The sequence below is a fragment of the Myotis nattereri genome (genome assembly GCF_964212035.1).
Source record: "Myotis nattereri genome assembly, chromosome: 3".
NCBI lineage: Eukaryota > Metazoa > Chordata > Mammalia > Chiroptera > Vespertilionidae > Myotis > Myotis nattereri.
The window spans coordinates 181,221,807-181,247,902 of NC_138077.1; the positions used below are offsets into that span (position 1 = coordinate 181,221,807).

General features: G+C 40.3%; 1 protein-coding gene across 1 annotated transcript in view; it reads left to right on the forward strand.

The window, feature by feature from the left end:
• Window positions 1-26,096, forward strand: part of EPS15 (epidermal growth factor receptor pathway substrate 15) — a 121,049-nt gene that overhangs the window by 62,687 nt on the left and 32,266 nt on the right. The window contains exons 13-15 of the mRNA XM_081087156.1: window positions 2,236-2,308; window positions 16,099-16,260; window positions 16,652-16,849. Coding sequence (XP_080943282.1) covers window positions 2,236-2,308; window positions 16,099-16,260; window positions 16,652-16,849 — 433 coding nt within the window. The remainder of the gene's footprint in view (window positions 1-2,235; window positions 2,309-16,098; window positions 16,261-16,651; window positions 16,850-26,096) is intronic.

A 26,096-nucleotide genomic window follows, 5' to 3' on the forward strand; every position in this document is an offset into this window, starting at 1 on the left:
AATGCCTAAAGATTCCCATATCTTATTTAGTTGGGAATGGTTCTCAAAATATGTTTGTAGATATTGCCTTGTTCCCCACCCTTCCCACACCCAGAATTATGAAGAGAAATTTGTGTTTTCTAAGCTTCCTTCAGTTTACCCAAACATAAACTGTGTTTGCTTGTTAGAGCTGAGAGTCCTTTGTACTCTGTTTTCCTTTTTCACCAAGTAAGCTTCTTTCCTTTGCTCTCCCATTCATGTGTCGTGGCTGCCTTCTTGCAGCCCTATTTCATGCACATACACTTGAGCAGACACAGCCAGTAAAGCAGTTAACAGCGGAGCAGAAAGGATTGAGTACAAACACACACAGGTGCCATCTTCCTTGGATAGAGCACTCCCCTCCAAACTGTGTGTGTAATGCTGATCTATGATACTGTGTCATGTTTTCTATTTTTATTATCTACTGTGTGAAAGCAGGAGCTGAATTAATACTGTGCTTGTGTAGAATGCCTCTGAGGATATGGGATGGGGAGGGGGGTAGTTTTTCATGTGACTTATCTCTGACATGCTACAGCGGAACTGAAAACACTCTTCTGCTCATCATATACAGAGGAGAGAAAAAAATTCCAAGATTGAGCTTGCAGAATTTGTGGGGTATATTTAGATTTTTCTTCCTGTGTTTTTCTATTTTTCAACTTTGCCTAATTTTGTAAGGTTTGGTAGTGGGGTATGACCTTTGCATAACAAGTAGATTGAGGTAAGGGAGAAATGGGCTGCCACAATGATTCGTATGAGAAGGGTCTGTTTAAAATCTCCGAGACATCGTGACCCACATTGCGACCCACCTGAGAAACGCTTAGTGAGCTCCTTGCCCATCTCAAGTGTTTAAAAGTAACAGTATACAAATAGCTTTATTCTTATGCCTTTTTTCTGCCATACAAATCTTAAGAACATTGTACCTACATATCCAGAACAGTTGAGTTTTGTCTTCATTTAAAATCTCACCTCAAGAAGGTGAGAAATATAAATGTAGCATGCAGTTGTCCCTTAAGTATCTTCATCTTCTTTGGTATAATTGTCTCATTTTTCCTTTATGCTACAGTTTGATGGAGCCAGCACTTATGTTTGGGTTATGTCTGGGATGAAACTGAAATACCATCATGAAACTCTAAGGGGACACTTGGCAGCACTAGCCTGGAGGATTTCCTGAATGCCATCCTCCCTTCTTCATGTTGCCTTCTTTTACCTTCCCCCCAGCCCACTCCAAAAATGTATTACTGTAGAATCCTATTGCTTTTTCTCTTATTTTGTAGAAAAGAAGGTGAAGGGAGCTGTGTGTGTGTGTGTGTGTGTGTGTGTGTGTGTGTGTGTGTGATTTCAGTACAAACAGCAGTTAAATTTATAACATCAAAAGAAATAGCTTTATTTTGTAATTCTGAATCTAAGATTGCTTAGGATTCATTCATTAAGAATCCAGCTCTGATGGATCATGTACGAATTTATTTTTTAATTTTTTTCTTCTTTTTCTATCATGTACGAATTTAGATAATGATGTTCCAAAGTAAAAGGGGATCCTACCTTGTTCGATCTGAAGAGTAGAAAGATAAATGCTACTGTGATTCATTTTTCACTTAGTATACATTGTTTTAAAAATTTGATCAGTTGGCAATGATCAGTGATCTAAAATAGCTTTTTTTAGCAGATGTATTTTATAGAGCAAATGGCCCATATATTGGCGATTCTTTCCATTTTCTCTATATTTCATTCTAAAATTGTTACACACTAGTGATTGAAGGGGACATTAACACTAAAGTAAATGCCCTTTTCCTTAATATTGTTGGTTGTTTCTATTAGCCATTTTCATTTGATTTAACAGTGGTACTTAAGGGTTAAGCTTACGGAGCTGATGCAACCCCTCCTTTTCCTTACAGCAATTTTCATTGGATAGCATTTCCATAGCAACAGTGAGATCAGTGAAACCTGAGTGTTTCATTGATTATTTTTCTCTTCCTTTTTAAATCTATTCTCTTTTCACCACATTTTAGTGAGGAAGCGATTTTTTTTTTTAACAAACAGAGCTTATATTTATTTCTGTTCCATAAATAATTAAAAGAGGGTAGAAAAATCTGCCCATCATTTAAAAATTGAATGTTTCACTATGTATTTAAAAAGCGATTCAGGATTAGGAGGCTGGATAACCATACCGGCTGTAGCTGATGTTCTCAAATATTCTTGCATTGTTTGCTGGTCTTCTAGGGAAAAGAATAATGTGGAACAGGACCTTAAGGAGAAAGAAGATACTCTTAAACAGAGGACAAGCGAGGTTCAGGTATGTGAGCTATGAAATTCAGTATTCCATTTCTGATTTAGGAGAATATATTTTAAATGTAAAAAATGAATATATTTTACTATGTGATGGCTGTGATGTTGGTGAACAGATCAAGAAATGTGTATTCTATATGTGATATAAATAGTTGTCTTTTATAAAATGATGGTTTTATGGCCTGCAGAGATCATACTGCAATGAGAAAGCAGTATTTTTTCAGCATAAATTTCTAGTTTTGAAAGTATTTTAAAGATAATATTTAACTGCATATTATACTATTAAAGGTAAGTTTGAATGACTTACGATATAAATATTATTACACCAGTAAAATTAAATGAGTGAAATTGTCATCAACATCGTCATCATCTTGAAAACGCAAATTGCTTTTTCAAAGATGTGAGATTTTGTTAGCTAGGAGACCTGGTATTTTAAAGGACTGTTTTGCATAATGCTGGTAGGGTGGGAAATTACATGGAATAATTTAAAATAGTATTTTATAAGTTGCTTAGTAGCCAGGATATCTTAAACTTTTTCATATAGAGATTTAATTCATTTTCAGTAAATGCTATGTTAAGTAACTTCATTTTACAAATAAAATAGAAAAGACAAACCTCAGTTTCTGATTGGGAAATGACACAAAAAGGGGTATTTCCAAACATTAAAAATACAGAAAATTGGTCAGTGTTGCAGTGAGAACAGTACGCATTGCATGTGACCATGTTACTGGGGCATCATTTCCTGATGCTGCACCAGTACATACAGGAGGTTGAGTGTAAAAACACTGGTAGCAGTTGCCATCTCATGGATGGGATTTCTTAACATGTTACTTGTATGTTGGATTTCCCTGCTTATCTCAGTTTTAAATAGGTAAAAGCTATAAATGGTTAGATTCATTGATTTGTTCTGATGTGGGACATTCACCAGAGATTTTTACCGGGTAGACTGTGATAGGATGGGGGAGAATGATTTATTGAGGGATTGATGAAGAGGCCAGAGAGACTTCTTTTTATTTATTTATTTATTTATTTATTTATTTATTTGGGGGGGGTGGCGATGGAGAGAAGGAGAGAGATAGAGGGGAAAACATTGATTTTTATTATTTTATTTATTTATCCATCATTGGTTGATTCTTGTATGTGCGCTGACTAGGGATCGAACCTGCAACCTTGGTCTATTAAGATGATGCTCTAACCAACTGAGTTTCCCGGCCAGGGCCCAGAGAGACTTCTTTTTGGAAGTTAATGTTCATGTTGGAAGACTGCATTTATTACATACACTGGGATTTCCCCAAACATGATGCAGAAGTGAGGAGATCATCACTAATATTTTTTCTCTTTGGGGTAGTGAAATGGGGGTTACTTCAATTACATTATTTTTGAGCTTATTAGGAAATGCAAAAAAGTCATAGACTTTCACAGTTATTGCTAAAAATAGTTGAAGGATAGAAGATAAAACAATCTACAAAAGTTTTCTCAATCTGAAGAAATGGATATAGTTACTGATATAATCTTGGACAGTTTCTAAAGTTAACCAGATGTTTCAAAGTACAAAGTTTTTAATGATAGACAATATTTTGTGATTTGTATCTGTCTACATGTTGGTTTTCCCTACTGGATCATTTGAGGATGTGAATTTAAATAGCCAGTTTGAACTAAGATTTTGTTACTTTTAGGCTAAATGGGCTGTCCTATATAATAAAAGCCCAATATGCTAAGTGTCCGGTGTCCATTTAATCAATCAAAGCGTAATAGAGTGATATGCTAAGGGCCGCTCAACCACTCGCTATGACGTGCACTGACCACCAGGGGGCAGACCCTCCGAATGGTAGGTTAGCTTGCTACTGGGGTCCAGCCTACTGGGACTGAGTGAGATGGGCCGGACACTGTCCCTCCTGTGGTCCCTCCCTGGCTGGCCAACCTCTTGCGTCCCTCCCCAGCCCTGATTGTGGACCGGTGGGGGTCCGTCAGCCTGGCCTGCACCCTCTCGCAATCTGGGACCCCTTGGGGGATGTCGGAGAGCTGGTTTTGGCTTGATCCCGCAGGCCAGGCCAAGGGACCCCACTGGTGCACGAATTCGTGCACCAGGCCTCTAGTCCTTGAATATTTGATTTCTTATAATTGTAGTTTTGTTGTCAGTCAAAATTTCTTCTTGATTTGCTTATCCTTCATTACTTAGTGGTGATGGTAAGGTATATGTTAAACCTTAAGTTTTGTTAAATCCAGATGTTTGATTAGCATAGGAAGTCTAAATTGTTGAAATTTTGCTATAAATAAAAGGCATCTTGGAGCATGGTTGGTACAGACCAAGTTGTTTGTAATGGTCAAACATAAGTTCACTGAAAAAGAACAGTGGATTAAAACTTTGCATTAGTAGCCTAGCCCATGTAGCTCAATGGTTAAGCATCTACCCATGAACCAAGAGGTCACTGGTTTGATTCCAGGTCAGAACACATGCTCAGGTTGCAGGCTCCATCCCCAGTAGGGGGCATGCAGGAGGCAGCTATCAATGATTCTCTCTCATCATTGATATTTCTATCTTTCTCGCCCTCTCCTTTCCTTTCTGAAATCAATAACAATATATTTTTTAAAAACACAATAACTTTGCATTAGAAGATACATTACTTATTCTATTCCAATACAGGTATTGGAATAGAATAAGTATTATCCATGGTAATGAGACACTAGACTAAGATGACATGGATAATTGACATCTAGAAATAATTAAAACTTTTCATTTTAGTGATCGTTTTCAATTTTCTGAAGCACAAGACAACTTATCAGAAGTGGTAATATGTAGAGTTCATTGCCTATTGAATTAACTCTGATTTACTCATTGGTAATGAGGTACAGACTAGTAAGAACATGGATAATTAAAATCTGTAAGTAATTACAACTCCTAGTTTTTATTTTTTAATTTCTCTGGCAAATGGCAGTTTACTGGAGCTATTTATTAATCAGTAGCAGAATAAAAAAATGTGAACTCTGCTTCTTTCTGACCCAACTTTTCTAATGAAGATGCTAATGAGAAATGCCAACATAAAGGCCTCAGGGGAGAAGTAAGGGAATTTTTACCTATCCGTGGGTGTCTGCCTAATCCAAAATCCAAACTTGACTTTTCTGAGTGTTCTTGCCTTTTTCCATATGTAGAGTCACAAATAATCATTATATGAACTCATATCTTAAGCCAGAAACCAAACTTTCAAAGCCTTTATAATGTGTGACCAATGTGCCAAAAGACTATTTTTGTCTGTTTTGGATTTATACAGTCTTCCTAATTCAGTAAAATTAGAAAATCTACTATATAATTAAATTTTTGTTTCCTGTCCCATGAACTACATATTGAAAACTTTCAGTTCAAGATTTTTTTCTTGAAAACCAAGTCAACTTCAAATTTAATTTAATATGTGTCTCCCAGAGTAATTGGCACCAGGTAGAAGTTCAATAGATGTTCTGATTAGTAGTATTATTACATATCGTACTGTCGTCTCCTTATTACCTTCCCTTCATTGTCAAGCTCCACATCGGATTATCTGCACTTAAGACTTACCAGTTTGAAAATACCTTTATTTATTCCTTTATTTTTGCTTTTGCTGTCACTTTAGCTGCCAACCTACTTTTTTTCTATTTTTGTTGCTTTGTGTGGCCATTTTTCCCCGTTCTATCCTCTCAGTAACCCTAGTTAGTCTGATGTGCTTGAATTTTTCTGCTCAGGACCAACAACAATATTAAGGTCATATCCACTGGTTACTGCTTTCTTGGATTCACTCTCCTAGATAATCTCCTACCTCTCTGACCCTTCACCTCTATTGACTTTGTCAGGAACTGACATACTTTTTCCTCCCCCATGTCCTTCTTTTTCTGTACCCCTTGCCATCCATATACTGATGACTCCCAAGTATTTATCCAGCCCTCTGTTCTCCTGAGTACAGAATCATCTCTCCACTTAGGCATTTTGGTGTTTATCATTTCAAGGTCACTGTATATAAAATGAGTTTCATCTTGTTGGGGGGAAAATACTTCAATTTTGAACTTCCCTATTTCTGCCAGTGCTTTTCGTTTTCACTGCTGCCTCTCATATCACCTAACATGTAAAAATTTAAAGTCAGAGCATAAGTGCTTAACCCATCCTCTTGCTTTTCTTTCTAAACTGATTTTATTTTTAATAATATTATTAAAATCCTGAGGATATGTTCATTGATTTTAGAGAGAAGGTAAGGAGGGAAGAGGAGAGAGAGAGAGAGAGAGAGAGAGAGAGAGAGAGAGAGAGAGAGACAGACATTGATCCATTGCCTCTGGTATGCGCCCTGACCAGGGGTTGAACTCCCAACCTAGGTATGTGCCCTTACTGGGAATTGAATCTGCAACCTTATTTGGAGAATGGGACAGTGCTCCAACCAGCTGAGCTACCTGGTCAGAGGGGCAGCCGATCAATGTTTCTCTCTCACATTGATCTCTCTGTCTCTCCTTTCCTCTCTCTAAAATTAATTTAAAAAAAGACATTGTTATATGTACTTTTAAGGAAGCCATTGGCAACAGAAATCAATAAACCTCAATTTTGTGCATGAAATTAAAAATGGGTCAAGACCCACTCATAATCTACAGATAGGTTTGGTAGCACAGTACATCATGAAGAGTCAGACTTTTTCACAGTGTTCGTACTACCCTCATGCAAAAGAGGCTCTTAATTATTTATACTTTATCAGTAAAAGTTCAGTAATTCATAGTAACTGTCCATCTTTTTTTTTTCATTTTAATTCAGAGATTGACTTATTTTGGGTGGAAATAAAATTAGATACATGAGCTCAACATTCTTTTTCTAGTGATTACGCTCTTAGGACATGCTGGGAAGCATATGATTGGGAAATAAAGTCAAGCTGTTAGTGAGATTTTTCTAACACCCACCCTAGTTTCTGTTCCTTGACTTAAACATCTTGCTATACAATTGGTACTTTTTTATATTAAGAATACTTCTGGCCCTAACCGGTTTGGCTCAGTGGATAATAGAGCGTCAGCCTGTGACTCAAGGGGTCCCAGGTTCGATTCTGGTCAAGGGCATGTACCTTGGCTGCAGGCACATCCCCAGTAGGGGGCGTGCAGGAGGCAGCTGACTGATGTTTCTTGCTCATCGATGTTTCTAACTCTCTATCCCTCTCCCTTCCTCTCTGTAAAAAATCAATAAAATATTTTTTTTAAAAAAAGAATACTTCTGTAACTTCTGTTTTGAAAATTAGGCCAACATAATGAATGTATCTAATTATTTTTAGTTTTGGTTTAGTCTATAGAGTTTTTTAACCAGTTAAACATAAATAAGTATGTTATACATAAATTAGTGTCCTTTTTGTTAATTTTTTTACTCTGTATTTTATATGAAACAAATGCAAACATTCATGTTGATAATATTTCATAGGTTTAGTACTTAAGTTACTTTTTTCAGTTTTCCAACTGACTTAGGTTATAAAATGAATGATTTTACCCTTTAATATAACTACGAGTTTTTATGTATTTTTTTAAATTTTATTTTCTGTACCCTTGTAGTACTTCATGGGGTGTGGAGGGATGGGGATGAGTTTATCATGTTTAGTAACTTGTATAATTTCTAGAAAACAAGACATTTTCCTTGAAATTTCTTTTTAAATAAAGCCAAGATCCCAGTTCAAGGGATCCCTTCATTCCTGGATGAGGAACCTTGGATGTGGCTAGCTTTGGTGTTTTCTAAAACAAACCTTGGCACTGTATTTTAGTAGTCTCTTCACTTCATCCTTGCCATTCTCTAAGTGCTATTGTCCTTTTGCTGTAGAGCATGATCATGGAAAATAGAGTATGACTACTGACCAGTGTTACTTTTAGGAAAGGGAGTAGGATAGGAGGAATGATCAAGGGAACATGCAATTAACTGTACTGGTAAAAAATTTTGTACAGCAGGAGAATATTTATATAAAATTTGTATAATAGAAAAAAAAGAAAAATTATATGAGTGGTCATTTTAGATCATATAGGATTCTTCTCTTATAGACAAAATTTGTAGGAACCTTTATTCAATTTATAAAATTATTTTTGCTGAGGCAAGTTTTTACTGATAATGAATTTAGCTTAATTTCATTTAGAACAGGAGGAGGAGGGTGGGGAGGGGGGAAAAGCAAGCATTATGAATTTCATTAATGTGTTTAGTTACATCATTTCACTTTTCTAAATTATCAGAATAGCAAAAACAGTTAAGATAGAAGGGGCAGGAGTCTTAAATGAAGCCCAGTTTACAAACACTATTTAATGTTTACGAATTGTGATAATATCATCTGAAAAATAAATCTTCAAAGCCCATCAGCTTGTCAGTGTCAACCTATTCTAAACCCCCCGTGTCTTAAATTCACCTTAAACACAAAGGTCTCTTTTAAGAGAAAATTCATTGATATTAATAGTCAAGACAGGAACCAAAGTATAAACTATACAAAAGAATGAAATAAATGTTACATGAAGAAAATGCAAGGTAAAAAATGTGTAAGTTATGTAGCTATACAGCACAATATAGAAACAACTCTCAGATACACTGGAGAGGGAATAATGAATAAGAAAGTAACTCTAAACAAAATTAATGAAGAAATGTTTTGGGGAAAAAAGAAGAAATAAAGTAGAGTCTAACTACAGTCATTGGCAAATGTCTTCTGTCACTCACTTGATGGGATGACATTTGATAGTGCTGAGATCATGTGCTGATTCAGGAGAGAATTTTCCCAAACGGCTATCATAAGGGAAAGAGAAAATTATCCTAGTTTAGTGGAAGATACTATTTGCTAGGATTACCTGCCACTGTCCTACTCATGGGGGGAGGGAGATAAGCATTTGCTCAGGATAAGCAAATCTGTACCAAAATAAAATAGCCAAGTATATCTGGATACTGATATTGCTGTGGAAATTGTAATTTTTGACATTTCCAGATTATAAAAGTAATATGTAAAAAAAAAAAAGTGATATGTGTTCAGAGTAATCTCGTAAAATATCGTAATCTTGTAAAATATAGAAAAATAAATAAAAAGAAAAACACAATTTCACATTCGAGAGAGAACCATTAACATTTTTGCTATATTTTCTATGACTGTACATAAACTAGAGGCCCAGTGCACAAAAATTTGTGCAATTGGGGGCTTGGGGTCCCTCAGCCTGGCCTGTGCCCTCTCGCAGTCTGACACCCCTCGGGGGTGACCACTTGCTGGCTTAGGCCTGCTCCCCAGGGGATTGGGCCTAAGCTTGCAATCAGACATCCCTCTGGCAGGCTGGCAGCCCTCGGGGGATGCCCACTTGTGAGCAGGGAGCAGATCTAAGCTGCAGTTGGACATCCTTAGCGCTGCTGAGGAGGCAGGAGAGGCTCCCACCACCACCACTGTACTGGCAACCATCAGCCTGGCTTGTGGCTGAGCAGAGCTCTCCACTGTGAGAGCACCCTGACCACCAGAGGGCAGCTTCTGCATTGAGCGTCTGCCCCCTGGTGGTCAGTGTGTGTCATAGTGACCAGTCATTCCCAGTCTTTCTGCTGTTAGGGTCAGTTTGCATATTACCCTTTTACTATATAGGATAGAGGCCTGGTGCACTGGTGGGGGCCGGCTGGTTTGCCCTGAAGGGTGATCTGGATCAGGGTGGGGGTCCCGCTTGGGTGCCTGGCCAGCCTGGGTGAGGGGCTGATGGCTGTTTGCAGCTGGTCACACCCCCTTCAGGGTGGGGGTCCCCACTGGGGTGCCTGGCCAGTCTGGGTGAGGGACTGAGGGCCGTTTTCAGGCTGGCGGGCGACTGAAGCTCCCAGCCTCCTTTTTTTTTTTTTCTGGGATTTATTTACCTTCTATAGCTGTCACTGGAGCTGAGAGCTGGCTCCAGCTCTGAGGCTGTGGCTGGCTGAAAGCAGGTATCTGGGTTTGTTTAGCTTCTATAATTGAAACTCTGTTGCCATCACTGGCGCTCTAAGCTCTGAGCCCGCTGGCGGCTGAAAGTAGGTTTCTGGGTTTGTTTAGCTTCTATAATTGCAACATTGTTGCATCTGGATCTCAGAGCTGGGCTGCGACAGGCGGGGAACCTTGGCTTCCTCCGGCACTGGAGCAAGCAAGCCTCATGTTCGCTTCAACTGTGTGGCTGCCGGCCGCCATCTTTGTTGGCAGTTAATTTGCATATCCTGCTGATTAGCCAATGGGAAGTGTAGTGGAGGTATGGTTAATTACCATGTTTGTCTATTATTAGATAGGATGGCTTTCTATTTGTGATTCAGTCTTTGTATTCAGCTTTTAAGAATTAGCATTATGTCCTAGACATTTTCTTATATGACCCTGTTAAGGTAAATTTTATTTTTATTAGATTTACAGTAAAAGTAGAGATCAAGTTATATCTAATTATAAATACTACTAGAGGCCCGGTGCACAAAAGTTTGTGCACTGGCGGGGGGTTGGGGGGGGGTGTCCCTCAGCCAGACCTGTGCCCTCTCACAGTCTGGGACCCCTCGGGAGATAACCACCTGCTGGCTTAGGCCAGCTCCCCGGGTCGCAGATGGCAGGCCCTCTGCTGTACTGCCCCGCCCCGCTGCTCACCGCACACGGTAGGCCCGGCGAGCGGTGGGGTGGGGCAGGCAGATCGCGATTGGCCTGGTGGGCAGTGGGGCGGGGTGGGGCACAGGGCAGGCCGATCATGATCTGCCCCGCCCCGCCGCCCGCCGGGCCGCACACACGGACTGCAGGCCTGGTGGGCTGCGGGGCAGGCAGATCACACTGTGCCGCCCCGCCTGCAGTATGCAAATTTAACGGCCATCTTTGTTGGGTTAATTTGCATACTCTTCTGATTGCCTGGTGGGCGTAGCGAAGGTGTGGTCAATTAACATCTTGTCTTTTATTAGTGTAGATATATCATTACATATGTGAAGTCCAATGTTGTTCTTTGAAGTTTAGGAGAGAATGTGAAATTAGACTAGAATATTTGAGGATGGAAATAGTTAACATATTTTTCCTATTCCTGCCTTTGAATACTTTTTTAGAATATATTTTTATTGATTTCAGAGAGGAAGGGAGAGGGAGAGATAGAAACATCAATGATGAGAAAGAATCATTGATCAGCTGCCTCCTGCATGCCCCCCACTGGGGATCAAGTCTGCAAGCCCTGCATGTGCCCTGACCAGGAATCGAACCAGTGACTTCCTAGTTCATAGGTCAACATTCAACCACTGAGCCATGCCAGCTGGGTTGAACATTTTTAATTAAAGGAAAAGAAAAAAAATTTCTCCCAGTAGTCTTAAAAACTGCTTTTTAGGCCAGCATATTTTTATGTACAAACTATATGATTTAAATATTTTACTATATATCTATAATACATATAATAATACAATAAGGCATTCATAATGAGTGGCATTTAAAAAAAATTTAATTATAAGACTTTTTCAAACTGTTGTATTACTCAAGCTACTGTGTTGAAATGAAGCAGTTATTCTGCCTTCCTGAAGAGTAAGAATAGCCCATAATATAATGTATAAAACAAATATATAAACTTAAAAACACAAGAAAAGTGTATGCCACAGTGACATGCTAAAGCAGTAAAGATTATTTTCGTATAATGGAAATTTTAAATGTCAGATCAGTCTTGGTCTACACACTATAAAAATCGTAAATAGAAATTTAAGTATTTTAATCTAACAAAGGGCATTTTATCCCATCGATTGGTTGCCTCCTGCGCTTGCCCTGGAGCCTGTGCTCTTAACAGGAATCGAACCCAGGACCCTTCAGTCCGCAGGCTGATGCTCTATCCCTGAGCCAAACTGCTAGTCATGCCTAAATTTTTAACCTAACCTACACTGTTAACTGATCCATACTTAAATACAGAGATGCTGTTTTATATATGCACCTGGCATTGTCTCTCAAAAAAGACATGCAATAAATACAATAAACATATAATTATTTTTCAGTTTTTGTTTCTTCTTATTCCATATGTCCAACTTTATTTTTTTTAAATAATTTATCAGATAGGAGTGCTCTTTAATCACTCTGCTATTTCTACAGATGGTTCTCCCTCATCTGTAGAATAAAGTAAAACTGGTTACAAAACACATCAGAACTTTCAAATCTGGGCCCCAAACTACCTTCTTTTTCACTGGATCATCACTTTGACTCCCAGAACTGCCTGAGCCCTCCCCCTTGGCGAATCTGACTCTGCTTCCCTCTAATTAAGGCAGTCACTTCCAGGTTCCCAGATTTGGAAATGAGGGAGGAAAGTTACTTATCCTGACAGCCCTGCAAAGGGTCTCCCAGGAATGACATCAGGGGTGGAGTGGGATTCTATGGGGTTCACACTATTCTGTGGTGGGTAGACCCCTTAGTCCTCATTCATGAAGGTCCTCATCTTGGATCCTGATTTGTGTTGGCCCTTTTCAAGAATAATTTTAAAGAGAGCAGAATGATAGTTATAATTCAGATTTGATTAGTTGGCAAGAGAAAATATACGATGAAAAGCAATTATAAATAGCATTGTTCAATATTTTATTTAATCACAGAAGCATCTACATTTACAGGCATACCTCCTTTTATTATGCTTATAGGTATTGCATTTTTTATTTATTTTTTTTACAATTTGAAGGTTTGTAGCAACCTTGCATTGAGCAATTCTATTGGTGCCATTTTTCCAACAAGCTCAGATGATGGTTAGAATTTTTTAGCAATAAAGTATTTTTGAATTAAAGTGTACACATTGTTAGAAGATAATGCTATTGCACATTTACTAGACTACAGTATAGTAGTAACATAACTTGTATATGCATTGGGAAACCAAAAAAAAAATGATGTGACTTGCTTTATTGCAATATTTGCTTTATTGCAGTTGTCTGGACCAAACCTGCAATATTTTCAAGGTATGCTTGTATTTGAAAAATAGTGGCACACATGTGTGAGACATTTAGTCTACAGATAGTGTATAGCATAGTGATTAAGAGCTCAAATTCTGGACCTCGTTTGAATCCATCATTTGCTAACTAACTTTGAATAAGTTACTTGATCATCTATGCCTCCATTTTCTCATCTGTAAAATGAATAATAATTGTACCTACCTTGTAGATCTGTCATATAGATTATAAATTAGTTAATATATATGAAAAGCCTGGAAGAGTACCTAGCACATTGTAAGCACTATTGAAAGTGTTTGCTGGAGATTAAAAATGGCAATGGAGTAAGTGGAAGATACACTGACACGCTCCCAGAACCAAACTGGAAATACAACTAAAATACAGAAAAAACCACCCTGAAAAATAAACTGAAGACTAGCTAGAGCAGCGGTTCTCAACCTGTGGGTCGCGACTCCTTTGGGTGTCAAACGACCCTTTCACAGGGTTCGCCTAAGACCATCGGAAAACACATATATAATTACATATTTCTTTTGTGATTAATCATTATGCTTTAATTATGTTCAATTTGTAATAATGAAAATACATCCTGCATATCAGATATTTACATTATGATTCATAACAGTAGCAAAATTACAGTTATGAAGTAGCAACAAAAATAATTTTATGGTTGGGGGTCACCACAACATGAGGAACTGTATTAAAGGGTCGCGGCATTAGGAAGGTTGAGAACCACTGAGCTAGAGAGAAAGAACCCTTATAACCAAGGATGGAAAGTGGAGACCACATAGAGACTGGTAGGAAGTGTGGACGCACAAAAGAGCTGGCCAGGATTCCACAGACAGCAGCTGAAGATCTGGAGGGATATCTCGGCCATGGGGAGTTCACACTGAGAACTTTGGAGTCTAAACCCCAGTCCAGAGAACCAGAACTGAGAGGGACCCCACAGAACATCTGGCTGTGAAAAGCAGCAGGGTTGCTGTCTGCCAGAGATGGCTGGATATGCAGGCACCTTCTTAAAGGGCCAATGCACAAAATTTCATGTGCAGCCACTTACCTTGGGCTCCAGCACAGGAAGGGCAGAGTGGACTGGAGCTGAATGAGGAGAGTCCAGGGTTGGGGGCTCGAGGGTTGAGCTCAGAAAGCAGTTACTCAGTTTTCCTGTGCTGAGTCATTCCCTCTTGCTACAGAGGATATCTTCTCCAGTGGGCCTTTACTATCCAGAAGGTTTTTGACTGAGGAGAAGGCAGTTGCTCCCACCCTGTTGGAAGCCCTCTTGCCCCACCCTGTGGTCTATAGCCTGAGGCAAATTATGTCTCTGAGAATAATAGTCAGACTTCAGGCAGAGGTGGATCTCTGGAGGCTTTGAGTCTTTGCCTGATTTCCTTCTGGGCTTGGGGCTAGAAAAAGCAGAGCCTGGTGTATATTTTGGTCCTTTCCAAAGGCACCCAGCCATAACAGAGGGAGCCACAAGCTGTGGATTGCTGATAGCTCCAAACAGAGGACTCAGGGCGAGTCAGAAAACAGTATCTGACATTGTCCTGCATTAGAGATTGGGAGTTGTAGCAGATCTACCTAATACATAGACACAAACCCAAATAGGCAACCAAAATGGGGAGACAAAGAAACAACCCCCAAATGAAAGAACAAGAGAATTCTCCAGAAGAAGAGGTACACGACATGGAGATAAGAAATTTGCCCTGGCCGGTTTGGCTCAGTGGATAGAGCGTTGGCCTGCGGGCTGAGGGGTCCCAGGTTCTATTCCAGTCAAGGGCGTGCGCCTTGGTTGCGGGCACATCCCCAGTAGGAGATGTGCAGGAGGCAGCTGATCGATGTTTCTCTCTCATTGATGTTTCTAACTGTCTCTCTCCCTTCCTCTCTGTAAAAAAATCAATAAAATATATTTTTTTAAAAAGAAATTTACCAGGTATAGAGTTTAGAATAATGATGTCAAAGATGCTCAGCATGAGAAAAGATATAGTAACTATGAAAAAAGACCAGTCGGAAATAAGAATGACATAGCACTAATAAATAATAACATTGGAAGGAATACACAGCAGATTAGGGAAAGCCAAAGTTCAGATCAGTGAATTAGAAAAGAGGGTAGAGCCCTAACTGGTTTGGCTCAGTGGATAGAGCATCATCCTGCAGACTGAAGGGTCCCAGGTTCAATTCTGGTCAAGGGCATGTACCTTGGTTGCAGGCACATCCCCAGTAGGGAGTGTGCAGGAGGCAGCTGATCGATGTTTCTCTCTCATTGATGAGCAGTTTAAAAAAAAAAGGAGGAAGAGGGAATAATCAGTGAAAGATCCTGAGATGAGAGCATTTCTGGCATGTTTGAGGAGCAGCAGTGAGGTCTGTATGGCTGAAATTGAGCAAGCAAGAAAGAGAGCAGTAAGAAATGAAGTTGAGAGATGGGATCATGTAGGGCTATTGTAAGGACTTCGGTTTTCACAGTGAGGGAGATGGGGCGTCGGTGTAGAGTTTTGAGTAGAGGAATGGCATCATCTGACATAGGTTTCTAACAATTGGCTGCTGTACTGAAAATAAACTGACTGATTGGAGCTAAGATGTTAGGGAAAGAGAAGAGTCAAAGATGATGACATATTTTTTGGCCAGACAAACTGAAAGGGAGTGGGGAGATTGAGGATGAGGAAGATTTGGGGGCAGGAGGGGATGCCAGGAGTTTTTGACATGTTTGTGAAAATCATCAGACATCCAAGGACAGATTTGAGTAAGCAAATTAGATACCTAAATCTGGAATCTAGGGAAGAGGTCCTCAAGTAAAGATTGTATTTAAAGCTACGAGTCCTCCAATCCACCTATACAATATAATTAATAAGATAATATTTTATTTTTCTTAAATAGGCTCTTAAAAATTGTTGGCTTAATCTTCCCCTGTCTCCAAAGAGAATAAATATGTTCCTTTTCTTATATTTCAGGATCTTCAAGATGAAGTCCAAAGGGAGAGTACTAATCTGCAAAATCTACAGGCCCAGAAACAGCAAGTACAGGAACTCCTCGATGGGCTGGATGAGCAGAAAGCCCAGCTGGAGGAACAACTCCAGGAAGTCAGAAAGAAATGCTCTGAGGAGGCTCAGCTGGTAAAGACTGGCCATTTACTGCTGTATTTACACCTTAGTTGCTTTCCCTGGCTTAAAATGGGAACATTTCTCTGTTTCTTGTTGTTGCTGTCATTAGGTGGCAATCTCTCATCAACATCAGGCACATGAAGGAAATGGAACTTAGTTCACTCAGAAATTACAGGCCTTCTTTAGGGAAAATAGGGCACTTACTGTACTATTTTTCCAAATTTTATTTGGAAGTACGGTACCTGTGCCTTTTAACTATTTATTCCCTAATTGTCTTTTCTATCAAATGTTTACATTTAAAAATACCAAAATAGTAAGCTAAACAAATAAATGTATTATGGAACATTTTAATGACATCTCTTTTTTTAATCCCTCTTTCTTCTCATTCACCTCCATATTATAGATCTCATCCCTGAAAGCTGAGTTAACTAGTCAAGAATCGCAGATCTCCACTTATGAAGAAGAGCTGGCCAAAGCTAGGGAGGAGCTGAGTCGCCTACAGCAAGAAACAGCAGAATTGGAGGAGAGTGTGGAATCAGGGAAGGCCCAGCTGGGACCTCTTCAGCAGCACCTGCAAGATTCACAGCAGGAACTTAGTTCAGTAAGTCTTTATAGCAGCAAGAAATATGAGAAATATGCTCAGATGGGCGCTCGCATATCCTTGTAGTAAATAATACTTTCTCAACTTCTCTTTTCTCTCTCTGCCTAGTGTATTATTCATTTTTCAGTAATTTCATACAAACAGGTTTCTTGTTGCCTGTCATAAATTAAACTATCATTCATTTTGTATGTGTGATAATAATCATTGGAGTCATGGTTAAGATGGTTTAGTTTAAGTGCTGGCTCTGCTACTTACTATCTGAATCACTTTAGCATCAGGTTCCTCATCTTTAAAATTGGAGAATTAATAATACCTCTACCTCCCAGGGCTGCTATGAGGATTAAATGAAGCAAAACCTGTGAGACATTTTAGCATAGTGTTTGATACATAGATGCTAAGTGTTGTGTGTTTTTATACCCAGTATCTTGTTGTGATTCTAATTTTGAAATCAGTCTTGCTTATGTGGCAACTTTTAATTTTTAAAATAGAAAATTGGTTTTTATATAGATAAATGTGCAGCGTTGTGGTGGGTTCAGTATATAGATCCTTTGCTTTGTTATTTCTAGGCCTTCCTAAATGGAGAATATTTTATAGAATGATAATAAGATGGTTAGATAGGAGCATAGAGATCATGTAGCTATTAACTTAAAAATAAAAGGAAGGGCCTTTCAAAATGAGAGGCAAAAAGCATTTATTTGAGATCAATAAGAATAGCTATTTGGTACACACTAGGCAGAAACCCATATCGTGTTTTTATGAGAAGTGGGAGGGGAACAGTTACATCGACTGAAGGAAAGCATTTCTGTTGGTTCAGATAAATATAACATAGTTAATTCTAAACTTTTTTTGTTTGTTTTAATTATTGACACTGTTACAAATCCCCCCCATTTCCCCCACCTTTGCCCAATTCCACCCAGCCCCCAACACCCCCTCCCCTTAAACATTTTTAATTTTCAGTCCAGCAGTCTTAATAACTGTTTTTTTGTTACCTTTGCAAACAGTTTTTTGGGACACAGTGTTTCCCTATGCCCAGTCCAAAGGTTATTTTGCCATGTTTTTTTGTCATTCTTTTTTTTGTGGTTAATCCTCACCTGAGGATATTTTTCCCCATTGATCTTAGAGTGGGAGGGAGGCAGGGAGAGAAAGAGAATGAGAGAAAGAAACATTAATATTAGAGAGACACATCAATTGGTTGCCTCCTGCACCTGCTCCCAACTGGGGTCCAGGGATCAAACCTGCAACCCAGGTTTGCGCCCTTGGCTAGGAATCAAACCCGAGACCCTTTGGTGCATGGCTGATGCTCTGACCACAGAACCACACCCTGTTTTAACATTCCAGAAGTTTGAGGCATAAGATGTACAAATCAGTACCTCTGCCATGACAGATCTGGCTCCATTTAAAGTTGGCTCCATTTATTTTTTTGGACATAGCCCATTCCTTTTATTTTGAATTTGAACAAACTGTAACAATAATGTGTTAGGGTCACCAAAGGAGGTACACAAGAGGCTGAAAGTGGTAAAGATTTATAAATTTATTGGGTCATCTGGAAACCAGATGGGCTGAGTTCCAAAATGATGCCAGCACTCAGGAATAGTGTATCACAGATTTTAAAGGACTCTAGGCAAGCTTTTTTGATGGAGAATTCTCTGGGTAGGTCCAGATCCTGGGCAAATCCAGTGGGGAAAGTTACTGCTCTTAGCAAATGGAATGTGGTCTAAGCAAAAGGGAATGTTGGTTGTAAAATGATCTAATGGTCAGTTTCCCCGGGGAGGGCATATTGATTCCATTATTTGACCAGACCTAACATAATGTTTTTGAGATTCATCCATGTTGTAACATGTATCAACATTGTATTCCATTGAATGATTATAGGTATTTTGTTTATTCCTTCCCAGTTAATGGACATTTGGAGTCTTCCTACTTTGGGGCTATCCTATATAATAAAGAACTAATATGCAAATGGTCATCACACCCTCATGCCAGGACCAGGGGACCTGAGGCCAGGCCGGGGGACCTGAGGCTGCACCCCTGCTGGTGGGGCTTGACAGGGGACCTGAGGCTGTGCCCCCCACCCTGCGGGGCTTGACGGGAGTGGGGCTGGCTGGGTCTGGGTCTCGCGCTATTTCAAGGCACATGTGGGTGAGCAGGGACTTGACTCTGGGCCCCAGACTCTGACAGGAGGGAGATTTTCATATACATTTTACTAATTTTCTTTCATTTCTGACACTTCTATTATAGAGAAAGGGCAAATAGCAATATTAAAATATTTCCTCTAATTAATCCCCTTTTAATGTGCATGAATTTCGTCCTATATAATAAAAGCCCAGCAACCAGAATGACTGCTCGACCAGTTGCGATGAGGTGCATTGACCACGTCTCGGTTCCTAACTGCACCCCCCCCCCCCACCTGCAGACTCCAATTGCAGCATGGCGAACGGGGAACTGGGTGGGTGGTGGCAGGGTGGGACTGGAAACCGGCGAGCGGGCGGAAGGCAAACCTCTTGGTCCCTTCCCCTGGCCCACAGGCTCCGATGGATCAGCAGATGGTGAATAGGGGAACCGGGGTGGGTGGTGTTGGACTGGGGACTGGTGAACGGGTGGAAGGCAGACCTCTTGATCTCTCCCCCCGGCCCGCAGTCTCCGATGGATCAGTGGATGGTGAACGGGTGAACCGGGGTGGGTGGCACGGCAGGGCGGGACTAGAGAGCAGGCGGAAGGCAGACCTCTTGGTCCTTTCCCCTGGCCCGCAGGCTCTGATCGATTGGTGGCAGTGGTGGGGCAGGACTGGGGACTGGTGAACGGGGAGAAGATGGCCCTAATCACAGGCTAGACCTAGGGACCCTTCCCACGCATGATTTCTTTTTCTTTTTTTTTTAATATTTTTTTTATTGATCTTTTACAGAGAGGAAGGGAGAGAGATAGAGAGTTAGAAACATCGATGAGAAAGAAACATCGATCAGCTGCCTCCTGCACATCTCCTACTGGGGATGTGCCCGCAACCCAGGTACATGCCCTTGACCGGAATCGAACCTGGGACCTCTCAGTCCGCAGGCCGACGCTCTTTCCACTGAGCCAAACCGGTTTCGGCCCCACGCATGATTTCATGCGCTGGGCCTCTGGTCTATAATAATAAAAGGGTAATATGCTAATTAGACCAGATGTCATTCTGGATGTCATTCCGGACGAAGCCGGGGCTGGCGGGAAGCCTGGGTCCCGGGTTCCGGCAGGTGGCCTGAGGGAAGCCAGTCTGGGTCCCAGGTGCCAGTGGGCAGCCAGAGGGAAGCCAGCCTGGGTCCTGTGTCTCGGGTGCTGGTGGGTGGCCGGAGGGATGTCAGCCCAGGTCCTGGGTGCTGGCTGTTGGCCAGAGGGAAGCTAGCTCGGGTCAGCCTAGATCCTGAGTGCCTGCCGCGGCTGGAAGGAAGCAAGCTCGGGTCTCAGGTGCCAGAGGGAAGCCGGTGCTGGCAGCCGGGGGAAGGAAGGCCTACTCTTGCACGAATTTCATGCATCGGGCCTCTAGTAATGAATAATGCTGCTACGAATATATGCATAAAATTATTTATGTGGACATATATATATTTTCATTTCTCTTGGGTATGGAATCGTTAGTTATATTGTAAAGTTTTGCTCAACTTTTTTTAACTTTAAATTGCCAAACTGTTTTCCAAAGTGGCAGTACCATTTTACATTCCCCTCAGCAATGTCTGAGGGTTCCAGTTTCTCCAAATTCTTACCAACACCTTCATTGTCCACTTTTTTAATATAGCTATTCTAGAAGGTATTTCCTTAATGATTAGCAATGCTGAGTATCTTTTCATGTGCCTATTAGCCATTCATATATCTCCTTGGATGAAATGTCTATTTAATTCTTTTGTCCATTTTTAAAATTGGGTTGTCTTGTTATTAAATTATAAGTTTTTAAAATATATATTCTGGACACAATTCCTTTATCAGATGTTTAATTTACAAATAATTTCCTCTCAACATCTGGCTTGTCTTTTTTGTTTTCTGTTCTTTGACTTTTTGAAAGCGGACTTCTTGCCCAGCTGGCATGGCTCAGTGGTTGAGCATCGATCTATGAACCAGGAGGTCACTGTTTGGTTCCTAGCCAGGGCACTTGCCCAGGTTGAGCTCAATCCCCAGTTTGGGGTGTGTGGGAGGCAGCCGATTGATGAGTCTCTCTCATCATTGATGTCTCTATCTCCCTCTCCTCCCTTCCTCTCTGAAATCAATAAAAATATGTTTTTTAAAAAAAGAAGAAAGGGGACTTCTTTCAAAGGAAGGATTATAAATAAGAAAAGTAGACAGGACTCGGTATTATTAATTATCATTAGAAAATAAAACAATGTGAGCAAGGAAAATAGCCTCAGTAAACTGTATTACCACGTGTGCCAGAATATGTTTGGTATCTTTAGAAGGAATTATTGCCTTGCATCTGACCTCCAAATCTTAAGAATAAATATGTTGGGCTCATACACTAAAATAATACCCATCATACAGATGCAGTATTAAATGGATATACCAGCCTATTAATTCTATTTAGGGCAGTTTGTTCTCCATGGTTATGTCTGAGACAGTAGAATCTTGAAGAAAACACAGGCTTAGTGACAGGTGTATGAGAGAGCCAGACACAACTCAAGCTCATACAACTCAAGCTGTATTTTAAGACAGGTTATTTTTGTAATTAAATATATTTTATTAAGACAATCATGAATAACATTTTAAGTAAAAAATATCATTGAAATTTCAAAAAGATAAAGAATAAACACTCCTCTATTTTTTACATTTTACTCAATGGCTTGTGTGTCTTTCCCACAGCGGGCAGTATATTCCCATGAGTCTGTAAAAATGAAAATCTGGTTGTAAATTAGCCTGAGACTTAATTGCTCTCTAAAGCTTACACTAGCTTTTCTGGAAAAAGGACTAGTTGACGAAAATTTTTCTAACTTGCTGAATTTTCATCTTTAATTCTTACCTAGTACTTGAAGCAAGAAAAAAGCAAAGGACCTCTGACCTTAAATCTCTTGTGGTTATACGATGTATGCTGCTTTTATACAAGTACTTTAAAGGTGTTTTCATAGTTTATTGCACTTTCCTTGCACAATTTACAAAGAGCTGGTGTTGTATGACGTATTTTTTTTATATCACCTTAAGTTTACTCAGAGACTAAGGAAGAACACAGGCTTAGTGACAGGTGTATGAGAGAGCCGGACACAAGAATGTCTAGTTCTCTTCAAGATTCTACTGTCTCAGACATAACCATGGGGAACAAACTGCCCTAAATAGAATTAATAGGCTGGTATATCCACTTTCCACTGCATCTGTATGATGGGTATTATTTTAGTGTTAAGGTTTTAAATTTTTGATGGCAAGGTTGTAGTAGGTATTGAAATTAAGTGGTCATGATAAAAAAAATGTCTAATGAAAAAATAGAAAACATCAGGATGCATTACATGTAGTAAGGATAAGTATTCATGAAACTTGTTTCACCACTGTATAGGCATATATGTGTATGTGAAATCATATATAAACTATGTATGATTATGTATGTGTCTATATTATCACATTGCGTACCGCTCAGGAGTTTTCTTTTTTTTTTTTTTTTTTATCTTTGAAACTGTTTATTAATCTCAGAGTGTTTGTTTTTGTTTGTTTTTTTATTGCTTAAAGTATTACAAAGGGTATTACATATGTGTCCATTTTATCCCCCTGCCCTAGACAGTCCCCTAGCCTCCCCTATCCCCCAATGTCTTATGTCCACTGGTTATGCTTATATGCATGCATACAAGTCCTTTAGTTGATCTCTTACCCCCCTACCTCTTGCCCCCCAACCCTCCTCGGCCTTCCCGCTGCAGTTTGACAATCTGTTTGAGGCAGCTCTGCCTCTGTATCTATTATTGTTCAAAAGTTTATAATGGTCTCTATTATCCATGAATGAGTGAGATCATGTGGTATTTTTCCTTCATTGACTGGCTTATTTCACTTAGCATAATGCTCTCCAGTTCCATCCATGACGTTGCAAATGGTAAGAGTTCCTTCCTTTTTAGAGCAGCATAGTATTCCATCGTGTAGATGTACCACAGTTTTCTAATCCATTCATCTACTGATGGGCACTTAGGCTGTTTCCAGATCTTAGCTATGGTGAATTGTGCTGCTATGAACATAGGGGTGCATATATCCTTTCTGATTGGTGTTTCTGGTTTCTTGGGATATATTCCTAGGAGTGGGATCACAGGGTCAAATGGGAGTTCCATTTTCAGTTTTTTAAGGAAACTCCATACTGTCTTCCATAGTGGCTGCACCAGTCTGCATTCCCACCAGCAGTGCACAAGTGTTCCTTTTTCTCCACATCCTCTCCAGCACTTGTCGTCGTTTGTTGATTTGTTGATGATAGCCAGTCTGACAGGTGTGAGATGGTACACCGCTCAGGAGTTTTCTCATGTTTCTCGCGCCATCTGTTAAGGACCGCTCACGAGTTTTCTTGTGTTTCGCACCCCATCTGTTAAGGACCTTAGATGTCAACACACTGTCTTGTCCAATGTGAGGCGCGGTTACAGTGTTTTGGCCAGGTTCAAGCCTTGGACTATTGAAAGGACAGGATCCGCTCACTGCCACGATCAAGTCCCAGCTGGAGGGCAGGGCCCTCCCAGCACAATCATAGCCAACGGCTGTGGTTGTAAGCTTGAACCTATGGTCCGAACACGTAGCCCCATGTGCCTTGTGATAGAGTTTAGGTGCATGTAGTTGAGTAGGGTTGAGACTCACAAGAATGCTGTAAACAATGTGATCATGCCCCTACTTTGCCTCGTGGCATCTGCCATAAAATAAAGACACTGCTTGTGGGCGCTGGCGTTGTCTCCTCTTCAGGGAGCAGCGTCCCACCGAGACCCAGCTATTATTCTCTTGTCTGTCTTTCCTTAATCCTTCCACCCGCCCCCCCCCGCCAAACCCCCCCTAGAGACACCCTTGGCCGTGCTGGCACGGCACAGTCCACATCTAATGAAGCGATCTCATTGGTGGAAACCGTGCAGGTCAATCTACAAAAAACTATATAATTGCACGAACCCTTAAAGCATTGCAGTTACATTGTATTTTGGTCATTCGAATAGTCTTCGTCTTCAAGTTCCTGGTGCTTTTAGAAATGCCCTCTCTCAGAAAAAAGAAGGAAACCAACGAAACTGATACACTTCCGGAAGTATTTAACGATAATTTATCAGATATTCCTAGTGAGATCGAAGATGCAGATGACTTTTGACGATTCCGGAGACGATTCTACTGATTCTACTGACAGTGAAATTATTAGACCTGTAAGGAAGCGCAAGGTGGCGGTGCTTTCAAGTGATTCCGACACTGACGAAGGTACTGATAATTGTTGGTCTGAAATTGACACACCACATCGCTTACAAATGTTTGAAGGTCATGCTGGGGTCACTACATTTCCGTCTCAGTGTGATTCTGTACCCTCTGTGACCAATCTCTTTTTTGGTGATGAATTGTTTGAGATGTTGTGCAAAGAGCTGTCCAACTATCACGATCAAACCGCAGTGAAACGCAAAACACCATCTAGAACACTAAAGTGGTCTCCAGTTACACAGAAGGACATCAAGAAATTCCTTGGCCTAATTATTCTGATGGGTCAAACAAGAAAAGATTGCTTGAAAGACTATTGGTCAATAGATCCTTTGATATGTACCCCTATATTTCCACAGACAATAGGTCGCCATAAATTTGAGCAAATATGGACATTCTGGCATTTCAATGATAACGCCAAAATGGACAGTCGCTCGGGGAGACTTTTCAAGATCCAACCTGTGCTGGATTATTTCCTGCATAAATTTCGAACAATATACAAACCAAAGCAACAGTTCTCTTTGGACGAGGGAATGATTCCATGGAGAGGACGTTTCAAATTTCGCACATACAACCCAGCGAAAATAACAAAATATGATTTACTTGTTCGGATGGTGTGTGAGAATGACACCGGTTATATCTGCAGTATGGAGATATACACTGCTGAAGGAAGGAAATTGCAAGAAACTGTTCTTTCAGTCCTTGGACCCTATCTTGGCATATGGCACCATATTTACCAGGATAATTATTACAATGCTACATCTACTGCTGAATTGCTGCTACAGAACAAAACTAGAGTCTGTGGGATTATTAGGGAGAGTAGAGGTTTACCGCCAAATTTGGAAATGAAAACATCAAGAATGAAGAAAGGTGACATAATATTTTCCAGAAAAGGCGATACTCTTCTCCTAGCATGGAAAGACAAGCAGGTTATCGAATGATCTCAACGATCCATGACACACTGTCTCAACAACAGGAAAGAAAATAGAAAAACGGGAGAGAATATTGTAAAACCTACCTGCATCAAGGAATACAATGCCCACATGAAAGGCGTTGACCGTGCAGATCAATTCTTTTCGTGTTTTTCCATTCTAAGGAAAACGATGAAATGGACAAAAAAAAGTAGTGCTGTACCTTAGAAACTGTGGCCTTTTCAATTCATTTAGAGTGTACAACGTCCTCAATCCACAGGCAAAAATGAAGTATAAACAGTTTCTGCTATCGGTGGCGAGAGACTGGATAACGGATCACAATAATGAAGGCACTCCGGAACCAGAGACAAATCTGTCCAGCCCTCCCCCTGGGGGTGCAAGGAGAGCACCTCGTAAAGATCCACCCAAAAGGTTGTCAGGTGATATGAAGCAGCATGAACCTAAGTGTATTCTAGCGAGTGGAAAGAAAAAATTTCCTACGAGAGCCTGCAGAGTTTGTGCCACCCATGGAAAAAGGGGCGAATCTAGATACTTTTGTAAGTTTTGTTTGGTCCCTCTTCATAGAGGAAAATGTTTTACGCAGTACCATACGTTAAAAAAGTACTAGCAACTTTAACTGTTTAATTGTTTAATTGTTTTTGTAAATAAAAATGTTATAATTATTGAAAAACAACACCTGAAGTGCATTATGATGATTTAAATAACGTGCAGTTTGCCCAAAAATGTGCGGTCCCTGGTGTATGTCTTAGAGATTTCTATGCGGTACGCAATGTGTTATATACTAGAGGTCTGGTGCATGAAATTCGTCACTTGGGGGGAGGGGTCCCTCAGCCTGGCCTGTACCCTCTCACAGTCCAGGAGCCCTTAGGAGATGTCCGACTGCTGCAAAGGCGAGGGAGGCTCCCGCCACTGCCACTGTGCTCGCCAGCCGTGAGCCCAGCTCAGAGCTTCTGGCTGAGTGGTGCTCC